A 22,671-nucleotide genomic window follows, 5' to 3' on the forward strand; every position below is an offset into this window, starting at 1 on the left:
ACCAGTAGGTGTCACTCTCTATATAATGTAATATTTAAAGTTACGGCTTCAATTTATTCATTAAGTAATTATTGAGCGTCCCTGATGTGCCAGTCAGGATTCTAGGTGCTGAGAATATAGAGATGAACAAGAAAGACACAATCTGGTTCTCAGGAGCATATGGTCTAGATATTAATGAACAAATCTACTTTCTCCATCAAAGCTTATAAAATCTCCCTGGCCAGTGAGAGTGTGGTCCCAGTACGCCGGTGCACACGCCGGTCAGGGCACAGGCAAGAAGCAACCAATGGATGTATAAACAAGTGGAACAACAAATCCGTGTTTCTCTCTTTCTAATCAATTTGTTAAAATCCTAAACCATCCTAGAGAAATTCTGTTTTCCTAATAGACAACAACACTCAAAGTAACTCACAAAGAACAAATACTACTATAATGAAACAGAATCAGAGAAACTGTGTTCTGCACAGGCCAGACTAATGTACCCTGTGTACTTTCAGCCATCTGAATTTATTCAACACTTCTTTCCCAAACTTCAAGCTTGTAAAACCCAAATTTTAGGTATTCCTCAGTACAGTGGATAGGAATTTATCTTGAAATACAATGCAAATTTTTTAAAATCAACCTACTCATGTTCTTGCAAAATAGAGGTTATGTTACACATCTTAAAAGATTATTTGCAAAGCTTAATTCCCATACATATTTGCTTCTCTCTACTTAGAAAAGTTCAATGCCAACTTCTAAACACCAAATGTATTTCCCAGGTTAACACAGTAAAGACAGGAACAAATTATGCCTCAGCAAAAACTTTAGGAATTCCTCCATTGTCTAAAGTCCTTAGTTGAATAAATCAGGACTTGAAGGTGACTTACTCCTAATCAGAGAATAGCAATGAAAGGACACACTTTGTTACAATAAACACATCTAAGAGGGGCAGACACTGTGCACCAAAAAAGTTTATCTGCCTGCACAGAAGTCCAAGAACCTAGGAACTAGTCAGTTCCTATTCTGCTCCTCAATATCCTCCATCTGAATGTTCTCCAAGTTCGAAAAGCTAGAGAAAACACAGTTAAGGCATTATTTCTGGCCCCAAAGTCCTACTGCTTAGAATTCCTTTAGTTCAAAATTTAGTCATATAGATTTGAGAAAAAAAAATGATGCTTGTAAAAATTTAATAAGACACTGAATGCTGCATGTAATATCCGAGCTAATGTTCTCTTTTGAATACCTCAAACTTTGAATTACTGTCTAAATTACCTGAGATACACGGCATACTGTTCAATTCTAGCATGGAATCTCACAAGAAGTACTCAGTGAACATTAAGTTACAAATGACCACTAAAGGGGCTTCATAAGGAGCCCTGGCTGGTGTGGCTCTGTGAACTGAGTGCTAGCCTGCAAACCAAAGGGTCACCAGTTTGATTCTCAGTCAGGGCACATGTCTGGGTTTTGGGCCAGGTCCCCAGTAGAGAATACACAAGAGGCAACCACACATTGACGTTTCCCTCCATCTTCCTCCCTCCTTTCCCCTCTGTAAATAAGGGGAAATAAATAAATAAAATCTTGAAAAAAAAAGATCTAAATTGATTTATGCCATATTAACACTGAAAGGTAAAAAAACAAAGAGTTGATCGAATATATTTCAGTTTACTGTATATGGTTTCTCAATCACACTTGTAAACTCTCTAAGGCCCAGTGTTGTTCATTGTGGCTGAGATGTCACCAAACTGGGGGGACTCAATGGCAGATATCTCTGTTATTTTGGAATTTTTATTCCAAATATAAAAGAGTGTGTATGTGTTTGTGGAAGAGGGGCTAAGTAGATTTTTTTTTTTAAGTATGGCTTTTGCCCTGGCCATGATGACTCAGTTGGTTGGAGTATCGTCTGTCCCATAAACCCAAAGGTCACAGGTTCAGCCCCTGGTCAGGCCACATGGCTGGGTTGTGGGTTCGGTCCCTGGGTGGGGTGCACACGAGAGGAACCGATCAATGTTTCCACCTCACATCGATGTTTCTCTCTCTCTCTCCTTCCTTTCCTTCCTCTCTCTGTAAAATCAATAAGCATGTCCTCAAGTGAGGATTTAGAAATAAAGGAAGGTAAGAAAGAAGGGAGGGAGGGAGGGATGGAGGGAGGGAGGAAGGGAGGGAGGTGGGCACAGATTTTGAAATCACAAAGGTTAGGCTGGAATTCCCGACCTCCCCTGAATTAGCCACATGCGTGATCTTTGGGCACATTACCTCAACTGTTTTAAATGTCACCTTCCCACCAAGATGCAAATAACAGAGTTGTAAGAAGAATTAAATTAAGTTGTCTGATATAAAAAGCCCAATACAAGGTCTGATGCACAGTAGGTACTCAATAAACAGTAGTTGAGAGAATGCCATCTTTCTTTGTGACTATTAGATTGACTATACCAGTTAATGCTGAGCAGCTACTGACTCCCAAGTTTTTGTAACCAACAGAAGGCATATATCTTTACCCTGCTAGGACAGGTTTAAACACCAAACCCCTGCTCCACTGAATGCCAACAAATGTGCACCTTCTCTTTTACCTCCAATATATTTTGCATGACCTTACATGAATTGCTTAGATAAAAGCTTTTGCTCTTCTGCTTTTGTTATTTTAAAGTGCAGATGCATTTGAGTCATTTTCTCCTTTTGTTTCATATTCTTAAGATCCAAAGCTTCAAAGACATAATGTCAGCATGAGGTCGATTTATGACTGAACTCTTGAAGAGGCACTGAAGAATTACCTTGTCAATCACCCCAAGGACTCTGAAGGCCTTCAGCTCCTCGGCAGGGCTCCTTAGGTTCCAAGGGGGCCTTGAACTTAGTGATCCTGGAGGCTAATGAAAGATATCAAAGATTATACATCAATCAGGGAGGTACTTGAAGGAAGACTGCCTGCTGAAGCAAATGCCAGGCCAAAGGAAACTAAATTTATCATAAATCAGAGAATGGGAAGATGAAAGAAGTTTCTGTTTGTCTGTTAAAAAAATATCAAAAATAAAGAAAATCAAAAAGAAAAAGCAAGAAAAAAGTTGCAAGTAAATAAATCATAACATTGAAAAAATTTAAAAAGAAAACTTAATGAGCTGATAGCTTCTAGCACTCTAATGTAGTTCAGAACTGTACAATTATAATGAAACTTTGTAACAAGTGCATAACGAAGCCAACAATCAATCACAGCCTCATATTTACCCCAGATGGCTCAAGAGTAATTTAGAACAGAGAACTACAGAACAATGTAAAAATAGATAAACTTAGGCTGTGTAAGGCTACAAGTTATTCTCTCTTACCACGAAACTACAGTCCATTTGTGTTATTTTATAAATATACACTATGTTTTTTAAGATAAACTAGCAGATTCAAGTTCAACCAGAAGAACTGCCAGTCATGGTGAAAAATCAAGAAACTCCACCATATAACAAATAATTGCTAAATTAGACTTGTTTAAGCTAGAAAAGAGATGATTTACAGAAGAAAAAATTTTTAAATATTTGAACATCTGTGACGTGGAAAACACAATCCGTTAGCTACAAAAACAAGTCCGAAAAGATCAGTGAACACAGAAAGGCATATTTCAACACTACATACAATAAAAGAATAATCCTAACTTCTCATCCATTGATCTTAGTTTTTCCCCACCAGTAAAGTAAGACATCAGACTAGGGAACTCCAAAAACACCTCCACTTGGCATTTACAACCAGAAAGCAGTGCCACATTAACCCTTGTGTTGAAATGGTGATGCTGCAGAGGGTGAGAGGAAACACACGCTGTGTTTTATTACATCCTCAGGGCAGACACTTTGTTGTCAAAAACCTACCAGACTACCTAGGAATCACGTTGCCCCCACGAATGGAAGATAAATAAGCCTGGTTAATCAAATGTCATGAGTAACAGTTACTGAGACACCATTCTTCGTATTTCGAGTCCTTGGGCAGACCAACATCACCAGACAGGAAGCTCCTTGGGAGCAGGAAAGATGGCCTATTCATCTTTATATTCACGATGCCCAGCATGTCAGCTGAAAGGAGAGGAAGGACAGAACAGAGGGGAAGGAGGAAGAGAGGAGAGAAACTAAAAAGGGGGGGGGAGTTTGCAGAAATAAAGCTGGTGTTATTTACAAATGAAAAAATTCACTGGTATTATTTTCTACAAGCAGCACTTACAGTTGCTTTCATTTTTTGTTTGGTTTTGTTTTTCGATTCAGCAAGCAAATCCTGACTTCAATGTGCCTGAAGAAGTGATGTTTGATTTAAAAAGAAGACAACTTTTTAAAACACTTAACTTGAGAAGCAATTGGACTGGATAATCATTTAAAATTGATTTAATTTATACTTCTAGGCAATAGGCAATGTTTCAAAAATACTTATTTAATATTTCATGAGGTGCTGTACTAGATGACATTAAAAAAATACATCTCTGCTTCCCTAAAAGCTCAAAATCCTAAACGTTTTCAAGGATAGAAAAAAACATTTAGCAGGGGCTTTATGAGATATATAACAGAAAGAGTACCTTCTTTCTTAATTTACATCATTTCATCTTCATCCCTCACCATGCCGAGTGGAGTACTTACTAGAAGTTATAATGACCCCACTTCACATATAACCAAAGGGAAGCTCAGTGTCATTGAGTGTCTGTGGTCAGAAAGAGCAGTGAAGATCCTAATCTGGACCCCACTATATTGCCCCCAGTCTTTCTGCTACACGACATAGTCTGACAATTAAAAATTAATTTCCCCCTACTCCATTCTCAAGAAAGAATAAGAACTGCTTGTAATTTTGGTCAAAGAAATGCTGAGGAAAGTTTATGGAGAAAAAGAATACTTTCGGTGATGGTTTTATTTATTCATTACATTTGTCTTTGAAATACGGCCAGGTGAACCTCCCCACCTCCTACCTGTACCTTCTTATTCACTGATGTCATTGGATCTCACAGTCTCCAAAACAAAGGTATCAGTTATCCATTCAATCTGGCAATCTCAACAGCAAAGATAGCAAACCACAAAATCTCTACTGCACCTTTCCATAAATAATTACTGTGAGCCCACTCTGTGCATTATAACTAAAAAGGATAGGATATAAAACATTAAAAGGCAGTCACCAGCTTCAAGAAGTTTACAGTTTGAGGAGACAAGCCAAATACATAAAAAGTTAAATAACAACACTTTCTTAAAACTACAAGACCATAGAGACAAGTCACTAGTTAGTGTATGATAAACTGGTCTCAGAAAGAAGTAGAACTAAAGGTAATTTCAAATGCTACATAGAAATTAGGTTAGTAAAAGGGTATTACATACAGGGTTGGTAGGAAATCAGCCTTGTCGGGGAAAAAGAGTCACATCGTAGAACAGAGGAAAATACAACAGCACATTTAGGGCCAGTCAGTTTTCACAGGCCTTGAATGCCAGAAAGAAAAGTCTAACCTGTGTTATCCAGACTCTAGAAAATAAGTTTTTGTACAAGAAACAACCTGGTGAAAACAATGATTTAATAAGGTTACTTCTGCAAAGATGACAATGGTGAAAGTGTAATGGCGAAAGACCAAAGGTAAAAGTGATCATTAAAGCGCTCTTTCTACTTCCACCGCCTATAAAAGTTTAAGATCAAAGAAATGAACAAAGAAAGATCATGAAATGAAATCACCAATAAAAATCTTATATTTCTTATAAGCAGCATTTAAATTGGGTAGAATCCCTATAGATTTCTTCCTTTTTCAGATGGCAAAACGAAATAGAAATCCACGGAATTTTAAGAACAGAGAGAGATCAAGTCCAACATTCTCCTTTTCTTACATGAGAACTGAGAAGCAGCAAAGGGAAGCCATTTGTCTAAGATGACAGAACTAGGTAACAGAGAAGAGGGAATTAAATCTTACTCATGAAATAATACATGACATTATTTTAAGGAAACTTCAGCCAATGCTTTGGGAGTGGGGGAAGAGTCAGAGTATTTCTAGGCAACATGGTTGATTTCCTTAATTAAAAAAGAAGTAAAATCTTTACTTACATGCATCTGTTACTGTAACAGAAGGTGCCTAGAGAAGCAAGCAGTAGTTGTGTTACTGGTGGAAATTAGACTCTTCCACGGGCTCTCAAGAAAAGCATCCCAAGGACCCACATGGAAAAATGAGGTGTGGCAAAATGGCTTATTCTTACAGAAACAGAAGCTGCCCCCTGGGTTTCCAATGCCCCGTCTCCCTCCATCCCACCATGGAAAACCAGAGGCGGAAACAGTCAGTGCCCGGAGGTCCTGGGCCCTACTAAAGCTCAGTTCGGTCCAGCCCTTGGCTCGTTAGTGTGTGTTTCCAGCTACAGTCAAACTGCTGTGTTGCCGTGTTCGGGCTCCCTCCTGGACCCTGCATGTGGAGCTCGCGTAGTCAAGGGTCATGGGGCTGCTAGGGCCACACGGCCATGGAGAGAAGAGGTGTGGGCACCGTGTGAGTGTGGGTCATCGGTGGGGAGTGGGGTAGACAGAAAGAGGGGGAGAGAGAGAGAGAGACCAAGCAATTCTTTGTTCCCCTGGGATTATATTAGCTTGGGTTAGAAAAAAAACGAAGTTTTTTTCAAAATGACCAATGAACTTCCTAAGTTTTTGCAGGCTTTTCCAAAACAACCAATCAACTCCCAAGTTTTTATACCCCCTAGTTAGACTGACAGGCCTCTTTGGTCCAGCACGACCCCCTGAACCCCTCAACAATTCCGTACTGGAGCGGGGCAGGGAGGAGTATTGGTCCCCTTGGCAGAGTGATGCTGTGATCCCCCAGACTGTGAAGCTGTGGCTTCCTGGCGAGGTAAGCAGGCTTATGCTTCCAAGTTTATTAAACTCAATGTCTAAGCTCCTGTGCTCCCCTTTACTTATTAATAATCAGCTAAATACCAATGGTAACAGTTGTATGCATCCATACCAAAAATAAATACAAAGGTCAAGGAGGAGGAAGAAGCCAGAATACTGATGACCCAAGAGTCTTCAAAACCAAAGACAGCAAGTACGTGTCACTCAACTGCTCAAATGCATGGCAGACACCACTGTTAATCCCACTCTGTCTCACAACACAGTGCCCCTGGGCAGCCAGTACCTCCGGATTAGAGTTAGCACACTAGTAAAACATATGTACCCATTTCTGTTCTACATTCTCTAAAAGGCTAAGTGAAGCTTACTTTTGCTTCTGTTTTATGGGGTTTTTTAAAAGTTGCTGTTTATCCTGTCCACAGTCTTTTTCATTTGATATTATTCCCTGTTCTCAATGTGATCTTCACCTGTGCTTAGCAATCTGCTAGTGCAACACTTCTCACACTTCAATGTGTACACACATCAGCTGAGGGCCTTGTGGAAAGGAGCTTCCAATTCACTCAGTCTGGGGGACCCTAAGACTCCGCATTTCCAAAGAGATCCCAGGAGACGTGATGCCACTGGTCCAGCAAACAACCACGTTTGAAGTCAGGGCAGCTACTCTTCCTGAAATAACCTTTGTAAGTCGCCGTTACGTGGGAGGAAACCGGTAACCAAGGGCTAAGGAAACACACTACACAGAACTTACCCAGAACCACACACACTGATGTGGGTCACCCCACATCAATTACCCTAATGGCTAACTATTCCAGTCTCTGAACTTGGCTTCATCTCTAGATTTTTGGCTTTGCAATGACATTCATTAGGTTCCTACTAACCCTCCATACCCAGGCCCCTAAGCCTGTCTCAGGTCATATTACAAGCATAGACTCGTCACTGTGGCCCAAGGACTGACTTGGAACACCCCTGACCCGCCAGCTCTGCTCCGCCCATGTCTACCTAAAAGTGACACAATACTTAGTTTAAAATATTTTTTCTAAAGAATTGAGAAATACCAATAATACCAGTAAATAAAAATACACAACAGAAAGCTGTTTTCACTATTATTATGGTAACTGTATTCAAAATCTACAAAACATTCAGGAAAGGCATCCATTCCACACATTAATATTCACTCACATCTTGTAATGCATGACAAGAAAATGTATTTACACTTTAGAAGTGACACAATCTTTGATGTCCGAAATTTAAACTATTTACTGTCTTTTTCTTTCATTGATCTTGAGTTTAAAATTCCTAGAGCTAAAAATAGCAAAAAAGCTATGCCCACTCTTTTCCAGGGAAATCCCCTTTTAATATTAATTCTTAAATCATTCAAAGTCATCTATAATTTAATTTTTTTTAAAGTTTAAAAATCTGTCTCCTTCAATTAAGATTTCACCTTTACTTCAACCACAGATAATTTCCTTTTTTTTTGAAACCTGTCTTTTTTTTTTTCCTGGAGCCCTTTAGTAATGAAGTAATGAAGAAAAAAAAAAAAAACAGTAGGAGAGTGCTTCTGTTCCTTTCTACCCTTCTTTGAAAGGGTATTACCAGCAATGACTAGGGAATTCAGAACTCTGTATTTACCACCTATGAGTATCATAAATAAATTCAATAAAGCAGAAGCTTTAATCATCACAGAAAACTCAGGTGGAGTGAGTCATGACCTAGTCTGCACCAACGGGAAAAACAGCAATAAAAAATTTTTTAAATCAGAAAGGATTCCTGTATTTTCTTTAATCAACCAGGCTGAAAAGAAATATTTGCATATGAAATCAAAAGAAAAATAATATCTTCTTTATGCAGCATTTGAGAGCTAAAGGGGCCTTAGAAATCATTTATACTAGTTCTTTCATTGTGTCCATTGAAGTTGAGGCCCAAAGACAGTTAAATGGAGGCAAATAATGAATTCATCAAGCTTAAAAAAAACCCTCTAGAAGACATTTAAGTTGAATTTTAGGTAAGAAAATAATCAAGCATGTCCCTGACCTAAACAAGGGCCAGATTTAATAGAATAAAATACAAAATGAAAATAAAAAGTAATTGTTTACTATAAAAGAAAGACATCTTGCTCTAGCAAGAAAAACTCTCGTCTTCTTGCCTAAAAACTGAAAAAAAAATCCTAGTACATTAAATCTGGTACCTGTCTTTACCCTTTCTGACCCAAACTGCCAGTATTCTACATGGCTCTTACAATTTTCTCTTTTATCTCCTCAATTAGGTACATATTTCGGGTCTTCAATTATGTTACAGGGTTTGCAAGAGCAGAAGCTGTCACCATCTTTTGCATAACTCCAAAATATGTCTAGTTTGCTTTTGTATACACACAAAGTCTGAACAGATGCTCAGGGAATTAATATATAATCTAACACAATCAACTTGTCTGTATTACTATATCTCTTCAGTTTTATTTCCATTAAAAGCAATGCTTGAAGGGAAATTCTGACTGATATACTCCATGGTTCCTTTCTCCAAGTCAAAAGCAATACAGTAAGCGTTAGATACTTCTTTTCCTAATAAACTATTGCTCATAAAAGTGATTATAAGGAACTCTAACAGGAAATGCATAAGTAGAGAGTTTGAATGATTAAGTACAGGTAGAATATTCAAAGTTAATGTTAATGCAAAGGACAGAATGCTGGAAATTTTGACTTCCTAAAACTTTTAGAATGTTTACATGTAAGATGCAGTTAATAAAACAAGTAAGTTCATACAGACCCATCTTATTTAATACTTTTATCAATGTCCTCAATACAGAATTGAGAATGTGCACATCGGGACTGCTCACCTGGGGGACTGCCAACCCCGTGAACAGTAAGAACTGAATTCAAAGTAATCCTTAGATAAATATTTCATTTTAAAGAGATAAAAATCAATAGTGAAGAGTTAAAGGAATTAATTAAAACAACAATGATAGAAAACAGGAAAAGACTGGCAAACAATACAGACGAGTCACAACAGTGAACAATCTGAAACCGAGTCAGCAGATATATTATTTAACACATATGCATTATGTTGAACAAGTCACAAACGTACATTACTTCCAAGCTGGAACATAATCTTTTTGTTCCAGAAAAAATGGTCCAGTGCTCAACAGAAAACTCACTAATAAGTACACTTTTGGTAACAATGTTTTAAAAGGTCATTTCACAGAAAATGAAAAGGGCTCAAAAAATCAGCAACAGACTTTGAATGGTCCAATGAATCAAGATTAAATATTGGGTTATTTTTAACTAGAAAACTGAGATGTTTTGTCATTTTTCAAAAGGTGTAAAAAGCATTAAAAACGTTAAGAAAGATACTTATAAAGCAGTATACAAAGGGAGATAGAAAAGGAGGCTAAAACCTATTCATCTAGTCATACACGTTTGGCTTATAGGCTGGTCTCTTTACAAGGTGGGTACCTGATTTGTATTTACGTGTGTGTGTGTGTGTGTGTGTGCGCGCATGTCCATTTTCTGAGTGATTTTCCTTAAATTCATTTAATCCTAACAAGAACCCAGCAAAGAATAAAAACCCTCGTTGACCCTTGTTGTTCAGATGTAGCAACTGAAGCTAAAATGTAGTGACATCTCTTGTCCAATCTTCCATGGCTTCAAATGACAGAGTTGAGATCTCAACAAGACTGCCTGCCTCTTAGTTCAATTAAGAAAATAAATACTTTCTCCCATCTCTAGAAGACAGGATTCTTAAATTGCATCAGAAAATAATCTGGCCTAATATCAAGAAAAAGAATTCAAAAGTTTTTTCCAGAAATGTGCCAAATCAGATAGATATGATATAAAAACAATAATAGCCTTGGCTGGTGTAGCTCAGTGGATTGAGCACGGGCCCGTGAACCATAGGGTCACTGGTTCCATTCCCAGGCAGGACACATGCCTGGGTTGCAGGCCAGGTCCCCATTTGGGGGTATATGAGAGGCAACCACAAACTGATGATTTGCTCCCTCTTTTTCTCCTTGTCTTCCCCATTCCCTAAAAATAAATAAAATCTTTAAAAAGAAAAAGAAATGAAACAGTAATAAACCACAATGTTTCTAATGCTTCAAGCATTCGCCTGCCTTTGAGACAAGACTATGGGCACCCCAAATAATCTAAATATCCTTGTTAGAATTATACCTTTATCATTCTAGGTGATCAATTTATACTGAAATGAGTAGTTTTAGCATGAATCAATAAAACTGTCCAGGAACTGTATGAGAATCACAGCTTTGAAAATTCCCCCCAAAATTCAGTATAAATGAGATATTAGGAGTAGAGCAAGAAACATAAACAGCTGAGAAAGAGAAGGAGAACACAAGTCCCATTTTATCTCACTTTTGGTGGTTTGCTTTAAACACTGTTCTTTCCACCAATAACGTAAGAAAATTACTGATGAAATTCCAGAGACGAAAATTCTCAAACACTGTAATTAGAAATAAAGCTGAGAGACCGGACAGCAAAAATGGCTAAAGAAAGTATAAGCACAACACAAGACATACCTGGGACACATCGTCAGACTGAGGTGTTCTGTAGCAGCTGGACAGACTCTCCGCTCGCATGAGGTACTCGGCTGTCCTTCTCTTCACAGCTTCCCGCCGCGTAGGGCTTGACTCTCCTAAAAGGAAGAAACGAACCTCAGGGCACGGGAAAAATAAATAAACCCTCTTTTATCCAACCTGAAGATTAACGTCCTGTTACCCAATGCACCACCTGTTCACATTTCTAACTGAAAAGAAGAGAGATTCAAAACTGGAGCATACATCAAAGTTATTAATATCAGCAAGGTCTAAACATTTTTTTTATGTTTCAACTTCAGCTGACATTCAATATTATTTAATATTAGTTCCAGGTATACAGATGAGCGGTTAAACATTTGTACAGTTTACAAAGTGACCCCCCCAGTATGTCTAGTACCCACCTGGCACCACATGTATTTATTACAACCTTATTGACTATATTCTCTATGCTGTACTTTACATTCCCAAGCAAGGTCTAAACATTACCTACATGAATTTTATTCATCCAAATCCTGAAATTCTCCTATTGAAATATGTATATAGAGAATATATTTTATAGGAGGAGTCGCTATGTAAGAAATACAGTGTAAGCAGTTCCGCAGATAAAAGACTAGCCTCGCTCAAAGAGTTGTCTAACTCAGCAAATAGTCCTAAATGCAACATGTTTAATAAGAGCTACGAAATGGATATGACATGCTACAAAAGTACCACCAAAATGAAGAGTAAAATTAGGATAACTCTCAACTCTTAACTGATTTTTGTAAGCTCCATGGTTTTTTCATTAACAAACTGCCGCTCCTCTTACAACTGAAAACAAGAAATCCCTGTAATACACAATTATGTGAAAGTGACAAGTCTTTTGTTTACCCTCCCTGGCTCTCAGTTTCCCTCAACAAAAGGTATTCAAAGTTGCCTCCAAAAAACTCACAACTCTGCTAAAGAGGCACTCCCACCGTGGAGTGCTGTGCTGCCTTTGAGAACCACTGTGCTCGGGTTCCGGAACCGGACTGTGCTCTTTCCGGTTCCTTCCTAATATTTCATAATAGTCGTGACTCATTTTATCAAGCACTGAACACACAGGGCTGTTTTTATAACTGACCCTATACATCTTCTGAATGAAGTCAATCAAAAAGCAAGTACATGTGGCAGAAAGTGCCCTGGGTGACATTCCAGAAACCCTGGTTATCTGAATTCTGGCTTGGCCTCGCACCAGCCAGCCACGTGACTGGGGTAAGTGATCGCGACTCTCGGAACCTCTTCTCACTCCCTCTGATGGAAATTTACACTTCTAACGACTGTGGCGATTAGTGGGGCCAGCGCACAGACAGGTGCAGCGGCAGAGATGGAAATAAAGCAAGCACTGAATTTGAAAGGTTTTCATTCTTAACTTTTTTCTCAGAACCAAATTCTGTAAAATAATGTTACCTGGTTTGCTGAATTACAGTAAAGCTGACATCTTCCCAAAAAAACTACTAATGGGAAAAAAAAAAACTCTGCTTACTTTTGCCTGGAACAGCATCTCTCCTTTTTCGGGAAAGGCCCCTATGCTCCCCCTCCTACTGCTCTGCCTCTCCTCTCCCCACCTCCCACCACCAACCCTTAGCAACCCAGTTTGAATGAAAGCTGCCATCTCGTTTCAGATTTCAGTCCCTCTAGTCACAAGCAGTTAGCCAAGGGTAGGAGCTGACCCAATCACAGAGCCCCATCCTCTTGGCCACAGCTGGAGAAGAAAGGAATAGAATCAGCCCTTCTCCGTCCTTGACACTGGGAATAAGAGGAGTGGGGCACACTGGTCTGGCCTCCACACAGGCGTGTGTGCCAACTTCTGCCCCAGCTAGAAGCAACCCTGCAGACTCACAGGAAGGGACCTAGGAGCATGTGGGACACAGACGTGGGCCTTGCTCCCAGTCCCTGACGGAGAGAAAGGAAAAGCCGCCAAGGCCGGATGCAACGTGCCCCCAGGGCCTGACTCAGGAAATCACAAGATGTTGGCGTAGGTAACACAGCTCACCTCCTGGCTTGCCTCCTGGCACAACCACAGCAAAAATTACAACTAAACTACAAACCAACTATCCCCCAGAACCGTCAGAAAATCAAGCTCTATGGAAGTCCAACAACCAAGAAATTAAAGAAATCATACCCATCCAGATGGGTAAGAGGGGTGGAGACACAGAGACACAGGATGGGTGGTCCCGTACCCACGTATGGTGGATAAAAATGGGGAAGGACACCTCAGGAATGAGGGATCCCAGCACCACACCAGACCACCCAGCCCAAGGTTCCAGTGCCAGGTTAAGTCCCCATAACTTCTGGCTGTAAAAACCAGTGGCAGTTGGGGTGGTGGAAGACACTGTGAGTTTCTCAGGTGGTCTGTCCTCTTAAAGCAGAGTCTCCAATCTCTGGACCGTAATCTGGTGCTGGTCCGAGCCTGTCAGGAACCTGGGAACACAGCAGGAGGTGAGCTTGAATGTAATGCGCTTAAATAATACCAAAACTATCTCCCCTCTCCCTAGTCTGCAGAAAAATTGTCTTCCAAGGAACTGTCCGTGGTGCCAAAAAGGTTGGGGACCACTGTCCTAAAGGGCCCACAATGGACTTAGCACTTACACAGACTCAGTACCCCTGGGCTCCAGCACCAGGACAGCAGCCGGAAGGGCACCAGTGGCACATAGGGAGAAACTGAAGTGTCTGGCATCAGGGTGAGTGCCAGGGGACAGCTTCCTCCTGGACAAAACTCCAGAGGCCAGACAGTGGCCGATGTCCCTTTTCTAGGTCCTCCCCCCAACAGAGCTACAGAGCAGCAGCAACACCATATCTGAGACTCCATCAACCTGGTTCACAGGGGTTGCCTCGCATTGGCAATTACCTAAGGCTCCATCTCATCCAACTTACAGGTACACTTTTCTGCAACAGGCCACACTACTAAGCCAGGGAGTCAAAGCTGCCCTGCCTGCTACATAGAAACAAACACAGGGAGGCTGCCAAAATGAGCAGACAAAAAAAAAAGACCCAAATGAAAAACAGAACAAAACTCCAGAAAAAGAATGAAACAAAATGGTAACAAGCAATCTATCAGATGCAGAAGTCAGAACACTGCTTAAAAGGATGCTCAAGGAACTCACTGGGTACTTCAACAGCATAAAAAGACCCACACAAAAATGAAGGTTACACTAAGTGAAATAAAGATAAATTTACAGGGAATCAACAGTGGAGTGGATGAAGCCAAGAATCAAATCAATGATTTGGAACATAAGGAAGCAAAAAATATTCAATCAAAACAGCAAGAAGAAAAAAAATAAGAATTGGGTAAGGCGCTTCTGGGACAACTTCAAACGTACCAACAGGAGAGTCATAAGGGTGATGGGAGTAGAAGAGAAAGATCAAGAAATTGAAAATTTATCTGAAAAAATAATAAAAGAAAACTTCCCTTATTTTGGTGAAGGAAATAAGACATAGAAGTCCAGGAAGCACAGAGAGTCCCAAACAAGCTGGACACAAAGAAGACCACACCAAGACACACCATTTTAAAATGCCAAAGGTTAAAGATAAAGAAAGTATCTTAAAAGCAGCAAGAGAAAAGCAGATAGTTACCTACAGAGTTGCTCCCATAAGACTGTCAGTTCATTTCTCAAAAGAAACTTTGCAAGTTAGAAAGGAATAGCAAGAAGTATTCAAAGTGATAAAAAGCAAGGACCTATATAACTTAGATTATTCTACCCAGAAAAGCTATCATTTAGAATGGAAGAGCAGATAAAGTGCTTCCCAGACAAGGTAAAGCTAAAGTAGTTCATCATCAATCACCAAGCCATTATTATGTGAAATGTTAAAGGGACTTATTTAAGAAAAAGAAGATCAAAACTATGAACATTAAAATGGAAATAACTTCACAACTATCAATAATTGAATTTAAAAAGCAAACTAAGCAAACAAGCAGAACAGAAACAGAATAACAGATATGGAGATCACTAGGAGGGTTATCAGTTGGTGGGGAGGAAGATTGGAGGAAAAGGTGCAGGATCAAGAAGTACAAATTGGTAGGTACAGAACAGACAGGGGATGTGAAGACCTGTGTAGGAAATGGAGTAGGCAAAGAACTTACACACATGACCCATGGACATGAACTAAGGGGGGACTGCTGGAGAGAATGGGGTCATACTGGGTGGAGGAGGGCAAAGAGGGAAAATTAGGACAACTGTAACAGCATAATCAATAAAATGTATTTTTAAAAAATACACACACACAAGAAATAAGAAGAGTGGGAACCTCAGCAGCCATAGTTTCTGCCAATGGGCAGAGAGCCAACCTGCAAGAAACCTGACTGAGAGAAGCAGGTTTGAAAGTCAAAGAAAAAAATTCCCAGTATGACTTGGGGTCCTGAGTTTCAACTGAACCTATGTTCCTGCCATTCTCTGCATAAGGTAGTTCAAACTGAGATTTTTCACATGCAAACCAAAGAACCCTGACTAAATACAGACCTCAAAGAAAAAGTACAATGAAGTTCTTATTGTAATTTTGCTAAATAATTTGCTTTCACAGCTTTTACATTACTATTCCATCTATTCCCTTCATTATGAGAAATTCACAAATATAATCAATCTTGGTGAAAGGAAAAAAAATCTCTATTGCCTTTTAACTGTGGAACAATCTATTAAACCTGAATCTACTCACCTGAAACCTCAATAAAAAAAATAAGAGTATGCGTCCTACCTCTGCCCTTAAAATTACTTAACTTCAAAACCTGAAGTTTTTTTCTCAGTTGAAGAATGGATATAATCTATAAAAATCACCTAAGTATAACATATGTTGAGGATACAGTTTATCACAATAACAAGAAACATTCCCCATTCTATACACAATTAGCCCTTTTGTTTTGAGTTTGCTGTTTGTGGGCACTAACATTATCATTAGGTCTTCTCACTTCAGGTTACGCCTTTTAAGCCCCAACTTAAATCCTCATTTAGAACTTCTTATTCCTCTGAGGCTCAACTCCGACAGAAACTGTGGCCATTCAGTGTTTTCATTCAGGGTGAATATGTTTTAATAAAACTTCTAATGTTGCTTGATTTGAAGACATCAACTTGTCTCCCAAAATAATTTGAAAGTCAAAAACGCCAAGAATATGAAACTCCCAATTAAAACTAGAGTTAAAACCGCATTTTGTGATCAGATCTGTTTTTTAAACTTTTGGTGTCTCTGCTGCTTTTCAGGCAGTCTCCATAGGAACAGAGGACCAAGAACTGGCAGCAGGCAGTTGAAATGGACTCCCGCTGAGGAGAGTGATTCCGCTTCCATGGAAACAAGGAGGGAGTGATGGAGACACTGGAAGGCCTTTCAGATGTAACCTTAAACACACATACTATGACACCTTCCTTATCAGCCCCTTAAAAGTAGGTCACGACCACTGCTGATCAACAGCAGCGGCCAAGGATGACCAGCATCCGTTACAGATTTCTGCTGCTGATACTGACCGAGACTTCTGAGTACTGTACTGGAAATACAGGATCAAACAATCCACAGATTTCTGAATAATTTAACTGATAACATTACAGATACATGTGACCTTAAATAGACTTTAACTGATTAAACATTTTAAATTGACTCTAACCTTCTTAACTGGTTAATTTTCATTTTAAAACACACACAGCTGATAAGGATTATTTTTCAAGGAAAATCTGGAATTGAAATTTTATAATCCTGTTGGGAACCTTACACCTGGCTTCTAGCTAAAAACACTGCATTGATTACAGGAACCTGTGCGCTCCACAAAGCCAATCGGCTACAGGTACATGAGGTGTGCATGCGCTCCCCAAGCCAATCGGCTACAGGGACATGAGGTGTCCACGAGTACCAGTTGCACCCAAGTAATCAATAAGCGGGCCCTTCTTTGTCTCAAGCTAGCCAATAGCAAGCAACCTAATCTCCTTCCTCTCCCTCTCCCCCTATATATATACCCAGTTCGGAAAAATAAAGTTTGCAGCTTGATCAGAATCTTTTGTCTTGCTGCCATTCTTCGCACCTCCTGTCCCATCCCCCTTCATCCGTTACAGGTATATCGGGGACCCCGTTGACTGCCTCGCGGGCCGAGGCAACTTAATCCCATATTAGGTCACATGACTATTATTTGTTCAGTAATATATCCATGTAAATACTCTTACAATGGATACATATTTTACATTCTACCTAAAGATAAACCACCACCTTCCATAAATTTCTCTAGATTTCTGCTAATCACTCAAATAGAGCAAAAATTCCCATTGGGCTTTAGCATTCAGAAAAGACTGCTCCCATTATACACTAACTTTTCTGTCAAGAAGTTCTGGTGTACCAGAAAAAATATCATGTGTATACTGTGTCATCCTGTATTTCTTTACTCCCTCACCTTATCAATTTCTGATCAGGAAAGAGGACTGACACAGGGAGATTACAGAGTGTGATCTGTGAAAAGACATGTCACTCAACAGAAATGGGGAAAAATTTCAAAATTGTCACTCAAATCTTTAGAAACACTGAATTGACTGCCCTGCATTTCTCAAAGTGCCAACTCTGGCTTAAGTCACTAAGAGAACTTTTATGGGAGACATAGTCCGTAGATAACAGAATCATCATCAATTCTCATTTATCCAAGAAAGCGTCCCCATTTGGCACTCCTTCACCTTACCAAATTCCATTTTCAAGAACTACATGAGCTTCTTTTTATAACTAAAGAAATTAAGGCTCAGAGATATGAAATGCCCTTCTCAGTCTCAAACCAGGTCTTACGATACCACGCATCAGGCAACTGAGTTTGAATGAGATTATCTTACTGTTACTGAGCAGAACAGCAACAGAGCGCAGGACAAGTACAGATGTGAACGGACAGAGATGAGAAGAAAAGAACATACAGAATAGAGGCGGGAGCCTATCAGACAGCTCAGCAGAGGAGGGTCAGAGAGGAGAGACCACAGATGACAGTAGGGCACGCAGGCAAAGGAGGGCTACACGGGGCGTAAAGGTCCCACTGTGGAAAAGAGAATGGGCCTTTCTGAGAAAAACTGGTCTCTCACACATCCTCGCTACCCAAGGGTTTCCTTATAAAACAAAGACCTTTTCTCATTTACCCACGAAAAAGCAAAAAGACATTTTTCCTCATGGAACTAATAAAAGTCCGTTTCACGAACTAGAATAAAAAGTAGTGGTTTTTTTCCAACCTTAATCACTAAAAGAACAGAGGTATACCTCACCATCGGTTCAACAAGAGGAAAGCCATACTGGGGAAGAACTGGCGCCCTTAGGCCTCTCGAATGATGGGGTGTCTACATCTGGATTTCACAGGAAATTGAAAGGGGGGTTTAAGAGTGATTTGACTACACCTGATTTTTGCCACCTGCACAGAATTTAACCCCCACACAAGACTCCACTTTGTCCCATCTTATATTCTTGTATCTAGTTCTCCACGCCACACTCTCCGGCAGGCCCTGTGCTGCTGTGCTCTTGGTCAAGCATGCTTGGTTTCATTCAGATTCATCACATTAGAAAGAACATCAAATCAACCTAGGTTCACTGGAGTTTTTGTTTGTTGGTACTTCCTTTTTTTACTTTTTTAAAAAATAACTTTAGTTTCATAAAAGAATATGCCTGTTTGAGATGGCCTTGGTAGTTATAGTTTTAAGTGCTGGATTATTTTATTTAATGGTATTTTGTTCTTTTCAGGGATAGCCTACCATATCTGGCTTATGCTAAGAATTCTGACAACAAAAGACAACCTTGAGGGAACAGGAATTTATTGTTCGGCGTGTCTACCACAACTCTGGAGCCACGGGCCTTTCTGCACACAGCTCGAACCCGGTCAGTCAGGAATCTGCTTCCCATGTGCATTTAACCAACCCCCCTAGAGATGGTTTTATAAAACCAAGTTGATGTGACCCCCACCAGGGCAAAGAGTCACTAAACAATACTAAAAGCAAAAGTCACAATGAAATTCAGACTCACGCATTGCCTCAATTATATTGCTTTCAATGTTGTTTAGCAGTTTTTCTACCGCCAATAACACTGAATGAAAACTAACACAATATTGGATCACAGACTATTAAATACCTACAGAGATGTCCTTCTCTTGGGTTCAAGAACTTCTTTCTGCTCCCTAACCTCTTTTTCTTCAAAACAACATTGTCTGGCCAGTCTCTTAGTGACAATAAACTCTTGTCAATAAATATAAATAAATAAATAAATAATCCCCTAAGTGTCTTTTATGTTCTAGTTAAATAACTCCTAAAAGAGTAAGATAAAGAGAATTTTAAAAGTTAAAGATGTAATGCAGGAAGGAGAAAAAAAACAATTAAACCAAGAAGCTAAACTTTTACTTCATGATAAAAAAGAAAAACTAGTATCTCCATAAACTTAAGGATTTTCTGTCTGCCACACTGGTAAGTATGGGAAGCACCCAACCCCACCAAGGCTTGTGCCCACTCTTTCACTGGCTATAAGAGGCATCTTAAGAGAAGTAGCAAATCCACAGAAGACTCTGAAGTCTAACAACTGTTTTCCTGGACGTGATATTGAACAATGCATTTTTCCTTTGAGATGATGCAATCAACAGAATTACTGATTATACGCAGCGAACTCTTCTCAATACTAAAAGTGTCACACACTCCTTCACTGCATCTCCAAAAATTAAACTGAGCCCTGACAGGTGTGACTCAGTCAGCTGGGCATCATCCCATGAAGCACAAGGTCGCCGGTTAGACTTCCGGTCAGGGAACCGGAAGTTCCCTGAGTTTTGGTACGTGCAAGAGGAAACTGCCCAGTGTTTCTCTCACACATCAGTGTTTCTCTCCCCCTCTCTCTCCCTCCTTTCCCCTCTCTCTAAAAATAAATAAATAAATAACTTTAAAAAATAATTAAATTGACTCGGCAGATACCAGAATTAGAACAGACTCCATCCCATCTTTCTTCAGACTGATTTAACATGAAAATGATACATATATGTCTCTACATTTAAGCAATTCAAAGAACATGTCAAGCAATACCCCCAGAGTAACTCAATCCTGGATAACAAAGAAAAGCCTCCCAGGCAATTGGCTTTCTTTACAGAAGCCACCAGAGTAAAAGTTTTCCATAATCACTATTCACATCTCTTTTAGGACAGATGCCTAATAATTACTAGACACCTATTATGTTCCAGACACACAGTCATCTCAATGTTTAGTCGTTTCAACGGTGTCATACAACACCGCATATAGAAGACCCTTAATAAAATTTTATTAGACAAATGAATGGAAAACTTTGCACACACAATCTGATACTGTAACGCGGGAGCTCCAAACCAGGGAGCTGCTTAAGTGTTCATGATATTCAAAAAAACCTCCCGGAGGACTAGCAGAGGTGGACGTGCTGTGCACTGCTCACATCACAGGGGAGTGCAGGGATGGCGAGCGGGCCAGGGCGAGAGAGACCACAACCCCTGTGTCCTATACAATCAGGGCACGTGTCCTATGTGTGACTCTAAACTACATTACCTTGGTGTAAAGAAAAGGTCAAGAAGCAGTCACAGGACAGGAAGCCACCCCCAAAAGGAGATAAAGAAGGTGTTACGATCCATTCCCAAAACAAAAGACATTCTTTCTGGCCAGGGCCATGTGACCGGGCCCCATGTCTTGCGAAGAGGAAGGAGCTGTCCATTGACCCCACAGATACCAATACCTTTATGCCTAGAGATGTTCCAATTTCCTCTTTCACTAATGTAGTGCCTTTCTCTAACTTATACAATAGTTACATAAAAGGCATGTCAGAAAATGTGTATAATTATTGTCTTTACCAACCTTTCAGCACTCTGGGCCACACTGGAAGAATAGTGGTCTTGGGCCAAATATGAAACACGTTTTGACAAGTAATCAGAAAAAAAAAATCTCACAATGTTTTCAGTAAATTTACCATTTTGTGTTGGGCCACATTCACAGCCACCCTGAGCTGCACGCGGCCCGTGGGCCGTGGGCTGGACACCCCTGGTGTAGCAGGTGAGATGCACACAAAGTGAATACAGAAGAACACAGCATCGAAGTGGCATGTTGAACAGAAAAGAAAATCTACATTTTGATTTAAATTTTATGAAAACTTGCCAGAACAGTATCAATGAGGAAAATACAGCACAGATATTCCAATTAAAAGTCATTGTGTAAAACAGAGAGAAGTCTACAAACTCTCTTTTTATTGTTTGATAATTACAATTTTGGAAAATGTGTTTAAAAGTTTACAAAAAATACACAACATGTCTACACAACTGTGGGACTGTCTTTCAGATGAAACACATTTTGAGGCCACTAACACCAACACAGTCAGCTTCTGAGGAAAAGCAGATTTACCTGGTCAACACTTCCTAGAAGAGAACAGATGTGCCGAACTTCTGTGCAATTTATACCAGACTCAATATTTAATTAAGAGACAATTTAAGCTAGGTTATATAAAACAATGTGACACAAGGAACTGCAAACTAATGGTGAACCCTTCCTCAAAGTGCATTATAACCTGCTGGTACCGAAAGAGCAGCGGTCTTCAGTTTGGAAACCTTTAGTTCTGTTCGGTGTATTCTAACATGCTCACCGATAACTACATTTGTTCTCGTCACAATGTTTCTGCAATAATGGCAGGGATTAAAGCAACCTTCTCGTTTTAATGTCTTTAAACTGTGTTGCTAAATATAGAAAAATGGGGCGATACTGACGACAGAGTCCGTCTACTGCAAAACCCCCGAAAGCCTCGTCTCTGTCTCTGCCGCCGCCACTGAGCAGCTGCGCCTCATGCAGCTTCACATAAATGAAAACATTTAGATGAGAAACCACCCACTTGGTTTATTTTCCATGTGACTTTCCTGTAATTATTTTGTAAACTGCTCACACAACAATACATAAAAACATCTGCAAAAACAGGTAATTAATGTGTCAAGCCAAACTAATGCATTTTTATGGTGTCCATGCTTCGTCAACTGTAATTATAACTCTTTTTTAAGCAAATGATGATGTGTTTGCTGCAATGTGCAAGCGATTATTTGAGATGTTCTGTTTACTGTTCATACAATTTGAATATAAAACCCCACGGCCACTTCACCCCACACGGCACCGCTTTACCCAGCGTTTTGCAAAATGGAGAGAGTGGTTCCCTTTCCCAAGCTGTATTTCGTAGTAAACATTTTTGGCATGAAACATGAAACTCTCAATGTAAATGTTAACACCAGAATAGCCAACAATTCAAGAAACATGTCAGCAAATGATTCAGCCTGACTTTCCTCCTTTGGTTGTAACTCTGCAGGAAATACAACGTGTCAGCCAATCAGCTACAATATGCTAAACCTCCTGCGTATCACACAT

General features: G+C 39.7%; 1 protein-coding gene across 4 annotated transcripts in view; it reads right to left on the bottom strand.

Annotated features, from left to right (window-relative positions):
• Window positions 1-22,671, bottom strand: part of RPS6KC1 (ribosomal protein S6 kinase C1) — a 171,236-nt gene that overhangs the window by 71,133 nt on the left and 77,432 nt on the right. For 3 of the 4 annotated variants that reach the window (XR_008390242.1, XM_037164331.2, XM_037164330.2), the window contains exons 7-8: window positions 11,315-11,430; window positions 2,751-2,843 (exon numbers count right to left, since the gene is read on the bottom strand). Coding sequence is in view for 3 of the 4 variants with exons in the window: in XM_037164331.2 (XP_037020226.2) it covers window positions 2,751-2,843; window positions 11,315-11,430 (209 nt within the window). In the remaining variant the exon portion in view is untranslated. The remainder of the gene's footprint in view (window positions 1-2,750; window positions 2,844-11,314; window positions 11,431-22,671) is intronic. The other variant, XM_053658206.1, reaches the window with a different exon arrangement.

The sequence above is a fragment of the Artibeus jamaicensis genome, unplaced genomic scaffold (genome assembly GCF_021234435.1).
Source record: "Artibeus jamaicensis isolate MK-2021 breed Jamaican fruit bat unplaced genomic scaffold, CSHL_Jam_final contig_2170, whole genome shotgun sequence".
Lineage (NCBI taxonomy): Eukaryota > Metazoa > Chordata > Mammalia > Chiroptera > Phyllostomidae > Artibeus > Artibeus jamaicensis.